The sequence below is a fragment of the Salmo salar genome, chromosome ssa14 (genome assembly GCF_905237065.1).
Source record: "Salmo salar chromosome ssa14, Ssal_v3.1, whole genome shotgun sequence".
NCBI classification, from domain to species: Eukaryota; Metazoa; Chordata; class Actinopteri; order Salmoniformes; family Salmonidae; genus Salmo; species Salmo salar.
The window spans coordinates 79,008,083-79,019,096 of record NC_059455.1 but is presented as its reverse complement, the minus strand read 5'-3'; the positions used below and the strand labels follow the sequence as shown (position 1 = coordinate 79,019,096).

The window sequence follows — 11,014 nt, the reverse complement described above, 5'->3', positions numbered from 1 at the left end:
GGGCCCATGTATTTCGAAACATGCCAACGTCTTGAACAACACTACCAAGTCGACTACTCCTCGCTTTTTTCTCCGCGGTGTCTACAATCATGGCCAATAACATGACACTTCTCTGGTGCACCTTCTCGGTTCCGTGCTGGCGGGTTATGATCGCTCTGGAGGAGAAAATGTTGCAGGGATACAACCAGACGCTGTTGGACTTCGATAAAGAAGAGCACAAATCTACAATAGTCATGGACCTCAACCCCCGGGCACAGCTCCCTACATTCAAACACGGGGACTGCATAGTGAACGAGTCCTATGGAGCTTGCATGTATTTGGAAAACCAGTTCAGGTCCCAGGGGACCCAGATGATCCCTGAGGGTCTAGCCGAACAGGCCCTGATGTACCAACGCATGTTTGAGGGCCAAACCTTCTACGAGAAACTTAGTGATGTGGTCTACTATGAGTATTATGTCCCTCAAGGAGAGAGACATGACTCTGCTATCAAGAGGAACAAAGGTAACCTTGCAATTGAAATTAAACTATGGGAGGGATACTTTCAGAAGATGGAGGCAGGCTCTTACCTGGCAGGAAAAGCCTTCTCGTTGGCTGATGTCCTTGTCTTCCCCACCATTGCCTACTCCTTCCGCTCTGGGCTGTCAGCAGAGCGTTACCCCAAACTGGGAGCATACTACTCTATGATGAAGGACAGACCAAGTGTCAAAACTACCTGGCCCCCACACTGGCAGGAAGACCAGGAAAAACCTCAGTGGGGTGACTTTCTCAAAGAGCTCTGAGACTCACTCCAACTAAAGGAACACCCACACATTATTTAAAGTATTATAGGCACTTAAAATCTATGTACACTATATATACACAAGTATGTGGACACCCCTTCAAGTTATTGGATTCGGCTGACAGGTGTATAAAATCGAGCACACATCCATGCAATCTCCATAGACAAACATTAGCAGTAGAATGGCCTTACTGAAGCTTAGTGACTTTCAGTGTTGTGCCGTCATAGGATGCCACCTTTCCAGCAAGTCAGTTCGTCAAGTTTCTTCCCTGCTAGAGCTGCCCTGGTCAACTATAAGTGGTTATTGTGAAGTGAAATGTCTAGGAGCAACAACGCCTCAGTCGAGAAGTGGTCGGCCACACTAGCTCATAGAACAGGACCGCCGAGTGCTGAAGCACGTAAAAATCATTAGTCCTCGGTTGCAACACTCACTACCGAGTTCCAAACTGCCTTTGGAAGCAATGTCAGCATAAGAACTGTTCGTTGAGAGCTTCATGAAATAGGTTTCCATGGCCAAGCAGCCGCACACAAGCCTAAGATCACCATGCGCAATGCCAACCGTCGGCTGGAGTGGTGTAAAGCTCGCCGCCATTGGACTCGGAAGCAGTGGAAACTCGTTCTCTGGTGTGATGAATCACGCTTCAACATCTTCACAAAGTCCTTACCTCAACCCCATCGAGCATCTTTGGGATGAATTAGAACACCAACTGCAAGCCAGGGCTAATCGCCCAACATCAGTGCCCGACCTCACAAATGCTCCTGTGGCTGAATGGAAGCAAGTCCCCGCAACAATGTTCCAACATCTAGTGGAAAACCTTCCCAGAAGAGTGGAGACTGTTATAGCAGCAAAGGGAGGGGACCAACTCCATATGAATGCCCATCATTTTGGAATGAGATGTTCGACGAGCAGGTGTCCACATACTTTTAGTTATGATGTGTAGCTTCCCTTTGTTGCACACCTCATGAAACAGAAAAGTTGCTTTTATTGTGGGTTTCCTGACAGATGAGTAGTTTTACATTCACCAAGCGAACATAATTTTAAGCATTTACACATTTGTTTTTGTAACAAACAAAGGCTGTTTTGTACTGTAACACCATCTATGTTTGTAAGAACATGACTTAACAAGAAAACCTGTTTTTAGAAATACATGGCTCTGCTGGCATGTTGTTACTACTCCCCCTGCTGGCGATCTGAGGATCCTTCAGAAAAACACATGATCTGTGCAAATCTACAAAAATCCAAATGTGGAAAAAGATGCTTGAGTGTTGGTTTATTGAAGACAACTGCTTCTTATATTCAATGACTGGTAGATAATTTACCAAAATATGAAGTGCCACCGAATACAAAAAATAGAACTCATACATACTATATACACAAGATTTTCTTCATCTACATTACAAATATACAGAGATGTACAACATAACAGCTTTTCATATCTACAATAATTTTCATTTATTTTTACAGTCTTATACTTCACTTTTTGCACTCAATATAATAAGTTATAATATGTAATCTACAACCCAGAATAGCACCACGAGACGGATGAAAAGATTGACTAAAGTAATACGTGATTCAACTTTTGTCCAACAAACGGGCCTAAGAGGTAATGTTGAGTTTGTGTATGTAAGCATTGATTGACCAGCTCCAGTATAGTGGATAACCACAGTAACATTAGGCACCCAAACTACAATACTGATTGTACAGCTCTACCTACCAAAACCTCATCATAATCAACATTATAGTTCAATAAGGTCATCCATCATGGCCAGCAGGTCATCCCCCTTGTTGCTTGGTCCCTCTGGCAATTCAGTCTGTTCAGGCACCCCAGTAAACTCTCCCGCGATCCGAGCCAGTTCTGTGTTGACTTGCACATCCTGAGAGGGAAAAAAATCCCACTTCATTTGATGCATAATCAGTACAATAATGAACTACAATTGTTGCTTGATACAGATATGCTGTTCAGCTTAAAGGGAGTTTAGTGGAGATTGTAAAAGAGAGCTGAGCAGGAATACACACCAATGACATAGTGATCTTTGGTTTATCAGTCTGATGCTAGGTTGCCTGATGAGAGTACTTAGCACCTCTGAACAGAGTGCCAGCTGTAATTTGCAAACCGATCTACATGTAGAAACGCTTGAAAATGTCAGCAGTCAGACGGTCCCTAAAACACACTGCGGCGAACAAACGCCAGATGAACGGCAGATTGCATTCGGTGCGTGTAATTGCTATGAAATCACTCAATACCATCATACCTGTGTTGCTTGAATATTAATCACTTGGAATGACTGATCCCCATTCCCTCCTGATGCTCCACTGTAGAAGACAAAGATCATTACTTCATACATACCAATTACTTGCTCTGATCAAACCAAATTATAGATGATCAAGATGCATCACAATCACTGTTAAACAAAGAACTAAGGCACTAGTAGTGAAAGATAGAACTCACGCCTCCTCTTCTTCTTGGTCTGTGGCAAAGAGGTTGACCCGGAACCCTGTTTCAGTGTTTCGGTTCTGAACCTTCATTCCACCCAGCAGTCGAGCCAGCAGGTTCAGCTCCTCTTTGGCCAGGGGGTTGGGTTCGGAGTTCGCCTGTGGAACAATAAGTATATATAGTGGGTATGCATCCCAAATGGCACTATATAGGGAATAGGGTGCCATTTGGGTTGCACATTGGGTTACTTGGGTTTACTGCCCCCCGTGGAGAGTAAGTCCTGGTTGGATCAGTTGGTAGTGCATGGCGCTTGCAACGCTAGGATTGTGGGTTCAATTCCCATGGTGGACCATTATGAAAAAGTAAAAAGATTAATGTAAGTTGCTCTGGATAACAGTGTCTGCTAAATGACTCAAATGTACAGTAAGTGCTAGTGCCTCAAGAGGGCAGTCTTTACTGTGCTTGTAAGCATGCTAGGATCAGGTCCTACCTGTCCATGTAATCTAAAAAGCTAAACTGATCCTAAATCAGCACCCCTACTTTGAGATGCATGATACATACTGCCCGATGACAAAAATGAGGGCACTTTAAGTGGAATGAAGTGTGTTCAGAGTTCTACCTTTTGAGAGTAGTTCTTGGATGTGTGAGTTTCTTCTGGTTGAGTCACACTGTACCTGTTAGAATTCAACAGATACATATCGATTTAAAACAAATAGCTAATATAGATTTACAACTCCCTTTCCAGGATTTTTTTTGCCATTTTAATGGTCGAGCCTCCATGCCAGGTGGAGTAGGTAGCTACTTACATATTTGTCCCAATTCGGATGACTCTATCTCCAAACCGCTCAAAGGAGCCCACTCGGATGGAGCTGGTGTAACTGCCTCCAGTGGGGAACTCCCATCTCTTCCACTCCTTCCCATTGCTATTAAACATCCTGTGATAACAGGAAGTCAGAGATGAAACCCTGAATTCAGATTGGTTACATTGATGTCTTCAGGTTGAAACGCATCTAAAAGGGAACTAGTAAAAAAAGGAACAGACTAGCAAAATACTACCACTAACTAGCATGTGATGCATGACCGTCAATACAATTCCTCTTGGCCTTTACAATGCATTTCTATATGACCTCTCAGTCACTACTCATGGAGACAAGGTAGAGTTGATCCGCTAACTAGCGGTTCAAATATGTTTAACACCTCCGTTGCGTTACTGCCAAGTTAACCTAACGTAGCAGCCATAGAAAGATGCCTGAGCGGAGTTCCCACTTCAGTGTTTTCAGGGGAAATGGAAGTTAGGTTGAAAATACTATATCCCTGAAAACCAGATATTAGAGTTTTCTGGCGACTCCACATTACCAAGTAGATTACCTGATTAACCCCGGGACTTCTGTCCCATGGGGCACTGGGCCTGTGGTCGAGAGAGCAAAGCGTCCATTTGGATTCTGCACTTTATCCTTGAGGAAAAGTGATACCTGTCAGAGACAACATTCATATTTGTTTTGTTTTTGTCAACAGCAGAATCTGTCAAAATACTATTTGTATGGATTTTTTAAAATGTTTATACAGAAAAAAAATTGTTTTCAACAGCCGATAAAGATAAAAAGGGACTTACCCTGACATGCATGTCTTGAAGAAATATGAGAAGCGTTTGTCGGAGGAGTTGAAATTCCCCATCAGACAAGGGTGTGTACACCTTTAGCAAACAGGAAGAGTAGAAAAGGGTACATCAGACTTAGCTTGGCATTACAAGCAGGATGTGGACAAGACAGCAGATTAAGGCCATATTTTTGTAGTTTAGGTAAAGCATGTGTAACAGTGTAGGTTCCGTCCCTCTCTTCGCCCCAACCCGGGCGCGAACCAGGGACCCTTGCACACATCAACAACTGACACCCACCGAAGCATCGTTACCCATCGCGCCACAAAGGCCGTAACGCAAGGGGAAACCCTACTTCAAGTCTCAGAGCGAGTGACGTCACTGATTGAAACGCTATTAGCGCGCACTACCGCTAACTAACTAGCCATTTCACATCGGTTACACTCACCCCCCCTTTGACCTCCTCCTTTTCCGCAGCAACCAATGATCCGGGTCACGGCACCAATGTAACAGTGTAGGTTCCGTCCCTCTCTTCGCCCCAACCCGGGCTCGAACCAGGGACCCTTGCACACATCAACAACTGACACCCACCGAAGCATCGTTACCCATCGCGCCACAAAGGCCGCAACGCAAGGGGAACAACCACTTCAAGTCTCAGAGCGAGTGACGTCACTGATTGAAACGCTATTAGCGCGCACCACCGCTAACTAACTAGCCATTTCACATCGGTTACACATGCATGTAATCTGTCACAATGAATCAGGCTGCGTCCCAAATAGCACCCAACGGTAGGCAATTAAGGTCACAGTTATGAAAACAAAATTGCACTACTTTTGACCAGAGCCCTATAAACACATTTCCCAAACGTGTCATGAAAAGTTGTGTGTGCAGTTCCGAATCAGAAACCTTTTTGTTTACATAGAAGTAAATAAGATCATATCTGACTCCAGATGCATCTCATGCAAGTTAGGAAACATGTAATCAGATGGCTATTGTCTACATCATCACAGGTGTCAGAAGATTGATTACCTAGCAAGCTAGAGAGGCAAGGTAAAATATCACAAATAGAGCTAGATAGAATAAGCCAGAGGAATAATATACTTGTTGAGTATAGCTATAGCCATCAGTCTTGTGTTCTCATGGTCAACACTTCCTCAGCGCTAAGTTTGTCAAGGTCCCGACATCAGTGTATAGCTCTCTGCTACATGGCTTTTTGTTGCGAGCATGTACACGGATCACTCGAACATGTAAAAAAATAAAATAATTGCCATATGGGCCCTCATCAAAAGTAGTGCACTACATAAGGAATAGAGTGCCAGTGACAGGCCCCTACCTCAATGATCTTTCGGTGTGTCTCGTCCACTTGGTTGAGAACACTGGGGGTGTCCCTCACAAACTCCCGGATGGCATCTATATGATTGTATGAAATAATCAGCAGGTCTCTGGGACGTGGACATAGCAGGAGTTGGTATTTGAAAGCCATCACCATCAATTCATAAAGCTATACAGAAAACAGCAGAAAAAAGAAAACACAAATTACAGTACGTTAAATGCAAAATAAGATGGCATGACCAGTATTTTCTAATCTACTCATATTTGAAAGGGGCCTGTTGACGGGCCTAGTGGTCGAGGATAAAGGTTTTTTTTTGTTTCACATTTAAGCTGTGTTCGAATACTCATACTAACCTCACTATTAGTGACGTGAATTGAGTATATAAACTCAGCAAAAAAAGAAACGTCCCTTTTTCAGGACACTGTCTTTCAAAGATAATTAATAAAAATCCAAATAACTTCACAGATCTTCATTGTGGGTTTAAACACTGTTTCCCATGCTTGTTCAATGAACCATAAACAATTAATGAACATGCACCTGTGGAACAGTCGTTAAGACACTAACAGCTTACAGACGGTAGACAATTAAGGTCACAGTTATGAAAACTTAGGACACTAAAGAGGCCTTTCTACTGACTCTGAAAAACACCAAAAGAAAGATGCCCGGGGTCCCAGCTCATCTGCGTGAACGTGCCTTAGGCATGCTGCAAGGAGGCATGAGGACTGCAGATGTGGCCAGGTACAGGATGGCAACAACAACTGCCTGAGTTACACCAGGAATGCACAATCCCTCCATCAGTGCTCAGACTGTCTGCAATAGGCTGAGAGAGGCTGGACTGAGGGCTTGTAGGCCTGTTGTAAGGCAGGTCTTCACCAGACATCACCGGCAACAACGTTGCCTATGGGCACAAACCCACCGTTGCTGGGCCAGACAGGACTGGCAAAAAGTGCTCTTCACCGACGAGTCGCGGTTTTGTCTCACCAGGGGTGATGGTCATATTCGCGATTTATCGTCGAAGGAATGAGCGTTACACCGAGGCCTGTACTCTGGAGCGGGATCGATTTGGAAGTGGAGGGTCCGTCATGGTTTGGGGCGGTGTGTCACAGCATCATCGGACTAAGCTTGTTGTCATTGCAGGCAATCTCAACGCTGTGCGTTACAGGGAAGACATCCTCCTCCCTCATGTGGTACCCTTCCTGCAGGCTCATCCTGACATGACCCTCTAGCATGACAATACCACCAGCCATACTGCTCGTTCTGTGCGTGATTTCCTGCAAGACAGGAATGTCAGTGTTCTGCCATGGCCAGCGAAGAGGCCGGATCTCAAACCCAATCCCAATGAGCATATCTGGGACCTGTTGGATCGGAGGGTGAGGGCTAGGGCCATTCCCCCCAGAAATGTCAGAGAACTGGCAGGTGCCTTGGTGGAAGAGTAGGGTAACATCTCACAGCAAGAACTGGCAAATCTGGTGCAGTCCATGAGGAGGAGATGCACTGCAGTACTTAATGCAGCTGGTGGCCACACCAGACACTGACTGTTACTTTTGATTTTAACCCCCCCTTCATTCAGACACACATTATTCCATGTCTGTGGAACTTGTTCAGTTTATGTTAAGTTTGCAGTGAGAAGACGTTTCTTTTTTTGCTGAGTTTAGTATGCTTATTGGTTATAGTACGGATATAGTTAGTATGCCAAAAGTTCCCGGATGTCGTACTAAAGTCGCCAAAATTCGAAGTATACATGCAGTGGACACTATTTCCGTGCTTTTATGGCCCATAATGCAATTCTTCCGAAAATGGGCGTGGCTTCACGTTTTCAGATTTGAAGAAAATGGCGGAAAATATGCAGAATAACTGATGAATTTACGAACACTGCAAGAGTTGAGTGTTCGTAAATTCATCAGTTATTGTGGGTGAGAGTGCTCTGAAATTGGAGTAGAATGATGTGAATAATCAAGTCAATAAACGATGGGTAGTTAGTTAGATAGCATATAGCTAATAATACTGCCTGGCAAGTTCAACGTATTAGTAGCCAACTAACGTTAGGTAGCTAACGTTAGCTAACATATCGGTACCTACTGCTGTAATGCTATGCGGTTCGTAAGGATAGCGTAGCTAACAAATTGAATGTGGCCGGTGTCAGTAAACGTCAGCAAAAAAAATCATAATTAAATTGTTGCCAGCAGCACAGTTAGTCATCAACGCATTAGACAACATGAAAACAGCCTAACCAGCTCTGCTAGGGTGAGTAAAATGGTCAGAGTGAGGTGTTCTCAGTCTCATTTGTGTCTGGAAGTAGCTAGCCAATGTTAGCCAGTTAGCTTGGGTGCTTGACTGCCGTTGAAAGCTCGGATCAACCCTCGGCCAGAGCATCCAGTGTGCGCTCTGAACGCTCCGAATTTATGAACAGAATCTGACAACACTCTAGATTTACAAACGCCCAGAGCGCACTCATGCACTCCGGATTGAATTTACGAACACAACCGAAATCATAAAATGTTTAGCTAGTCATTTGTTATGCTAACAAGCTAGCAAGAGGTTTCATAGCAACAGTATCAACTTCCAGTAGACAGGCGAAGCTCTAGTACGCTCAACTGAAACGATACCGTTCGTTTATAGTATACTAAAATTAACTAATATAGTATGTAGTATATACTCATTAAGTATAGTATACAGTATGTTAGTATGGGTATTCGAACACAGCTTTAGTTTTCCCCCTAGCACTACACAGCTGATTTAAAGGGGCAGATTGAAAGGGGCAGTACAGTCAAAAACGTATTTTCCCTTTTTTCCCTTCTTCTTCACCCTATGAGGTTGACGTAACACTCTGAAATTGTGAAAATGATGATAATGCCCTTTAGTGCAAGAGCTTTTTGAAAAGAATTCCTAGAATTTCAGCCTGCTCAGGTGGGATGGCATCACAATCTGACATCACAATCTGATCTGATTATTCTGACCAATGACCAGTCATCTTTTATTTGCATATGTATCCTCCTACTTTGAAGGGGTAAGCAGGTAGGGTTGATTCAATCCGCCAATCAGGGCTGTGTATGTAAATTCATTGGCAAAAAAATATATTTTTAGTTATTTTCATGAAAGAAAGTGATTTATTAAGCATACAGTGATGGTTTACAGTAAACAGACTACATGGAGGCTTTAAATAATCAAGTCATTTCTAAGCTTGGATTATTCGAATTAGGGCCTCTAGTCTACTGTATGTTGCCTACCCTATCCATGCTGGCGGGGTTGAGCCTCATGATGGAGGCATGGGCTAGTCGTGTTAGCACTGTTCTCAAAGCCCTATTACTGTAGAGGTCCTGAGGCTTCAGCAGTTCCTCCATAAAGGCCTTACTGAACATGGTGGCTATGATGTCATTCATAACTATAGACATGATAGGACAGACAGAAACAGTTAATTTATGAAGGACTTGAACAAAACAAAAACGTTAAAAAAGTCAAACAATTTGGTTATGAATGCATTTTAGGTGATACAAAATAAAGGTGATAAAATGGAGGTACAGAAAGGAATCCAAAAATGTTGCAAATGTGACAGCAATAATTAATTTTATAAATTCAACACATGCCCAATATAAGATTGTTGAACATCATATAATTGCAGTGCTGTCTTGTATAACAAGCTTTCTGAACCAGTCCCATTTTTCACTAATGTATTGGACCTAATAGTACAGTAGTACAGGATATAGGCTACAGCTAGGATACATGGGGAGAGGGATCTGACTGGCTAGGAAGATACCTCTTTTTCTGTCGCCATCTGACCATACACCTGCAATAAAGTGATGTTTAGGGAAATACATATGTCAAGGAGGGCAAAAATATATGTTGAGGGGGGAAAAAAGATGGTTAAATTCAAACCGCTACTACACCAAAAGATACTTGCAATTAACTCACACATTTAAAGATTGGCAAAGTAACAGAGTGACATGGTAACAGAGTGATGCTGAGACTTTTTTTTTAACTTGAACTGTGCAGATGCAAAGTTTGGTAACAAAATGACAGCACAAAGTCATTCTGTTACCAAACTTTACATCTGCACTGTTCTTCAAGTCAGTGTGTTTTTGTAAAATTTTCTGTTGAAATTTTTAACAGTAGTCATTGTGCATAGTGCTTTATTGTTTGTTTAATTTTGCGATCATTGGTTTTTGTTTGACATACATTTTAAAGCAAACAATCTGTCTCAGCATCACTCCGTTACCATAGAATTGCCCAGATCGGGGGTAGGCAACCCTGTTCCTGGAGTGCCGCAGGTACTGCAGGATTTAGTTTCAACTAGGCACCACACCTGACCAACTGAGCCAATTGATCAGTTAAATGATTGCCTGAATTCAACACCTGGTCTTCCAGGTTGGTTAAATCAAAACATGAAGTGGCACTCCAGGACCAGGGCTGTCTACCCCTGGCCCAGATGAATCGGTTTCCCCTATTCATGTGTGACTGAGGTTAGTCATCTAACTAGTTAGGCTAATTAGAAAGGGTTAGGATTAATTGGGAGCCTACTGTGTGCGCAGCTAACATGCCTTCAGTAGCTAGCTATGCTAATCTAGTTACAGACTACCTTTCTGTGTATTATCATCGGCGGTATTCTGAGCTTGAAGACGTTGGTCCAGAATATAGAGCATTTCTCCGCCGAGGTTAATAAAAACTAGAGGAAGTGTTCTCATAGACATCTTGTAGAACCAGAGGATTAACTAGCTAGCTCACTTGCTGTATTGGTGGGCCGTGCTGTACTGAGACTGTGGATAACTACCTTTATCTGCTAACCTTGTAGTAAATGTATAATGTCAAAAGGCTCAAATAGACCGTTTAAATTAGCCTAGACCAGCTAACAGTTAGTCGCTGGGTTCTTCAACCTCTGC

General features: G+C 43.1%; 2 protein-coding genes across 3 annotated transcripts; one reads left to right on the top strand and one right to left on the bottom strand.

Annotated features, from left to right (window-relative positions):
* Positions 1-5: 5 nt before the first annotated feature.
* On the top strand, positions 6-1,351 carry LOC106570366 (glutathione S-transferase A-like). The gene has a single exon (XM_014142595.2). The coding sequence runs from the start codon at positions 90-92 to the stop codon at positions 777-779; it is 690 nt and encodes a 229-aa protein (XP_013998070.2). The 5' UTR covers positions 6-89; the 3' UTR covers positions 780-1,351.
* Positions 1,352-2,034: 683 nt separating this feature from the next.
* LOC106570365 (protein OSCP1) lies at positions 2,035-11,014 on the bottom strand. 2 transcript variants are annotated; one of them, XM_014142593.2, is made up of 11 exons: positions 10,714-11,014; positions 9,895-9,924; positions 9,368-9,522; positions 6,141-6,308; positions 4,826-4,906; positions 4,582-4,685; positions 4,020-4,148; positions 3,833-3,887; positions 3,229-3,371; positions 3,032-3,092; positions 2,035-2,653 (listed from the first exon to the last, which is right to left on the bottom strand). In XM_014142593.2, the coding sequence occupies exons 1-11, from the start codon at positions 10,823-10,825 to the stop codon at positions 2,516-2,518; spliced, it is 1,176 nt and encodes a 391-aa protein (XP_013998068.1). In that variant the 5' UTR covers positions 10,826-11,014; the 3' UTR covers positions 2,035-2,515. The 2 variants fall into 2 exon arrangements, with proteins under 2 accessions (XP_013998068.1, XP_013998069.1); XM_014142594.2 differs by lacking the exon at positions 9,895-9,924.

Excerpts from the sequence above, each read along its gene's own strand:
- LOC106570366 (XM_014142595.2), top strand. The coding sequence starts at position 90 with ATGGCCAATAACATGACACTTCTCTGGTGCACCTTCTCGGTTCCGTGC.
- LOC106570365 (XM_014142593.2), bottom strand. The coding sequence starts at position 10,825 with ATGTCTATGAGAACACTTCCTCTAGTTTTTATTAACCTCGGCGGAGAA. Across the intron at positions 9,523-9,894 it reads AGATGGCGACAGAAAAAGAG|TTATGAATGACATCATAGCC; the intron begins GTATCTTCCTAG and ends TCATGTCTATAG. Across the intron at positions 4,149-4,581 it reads GAAGTCCCGGGGTTAATCAG|GATGTTTAATAGCAATGGGA; the intron begins GTAATCTACTTG and ends CTGTTATCACAG.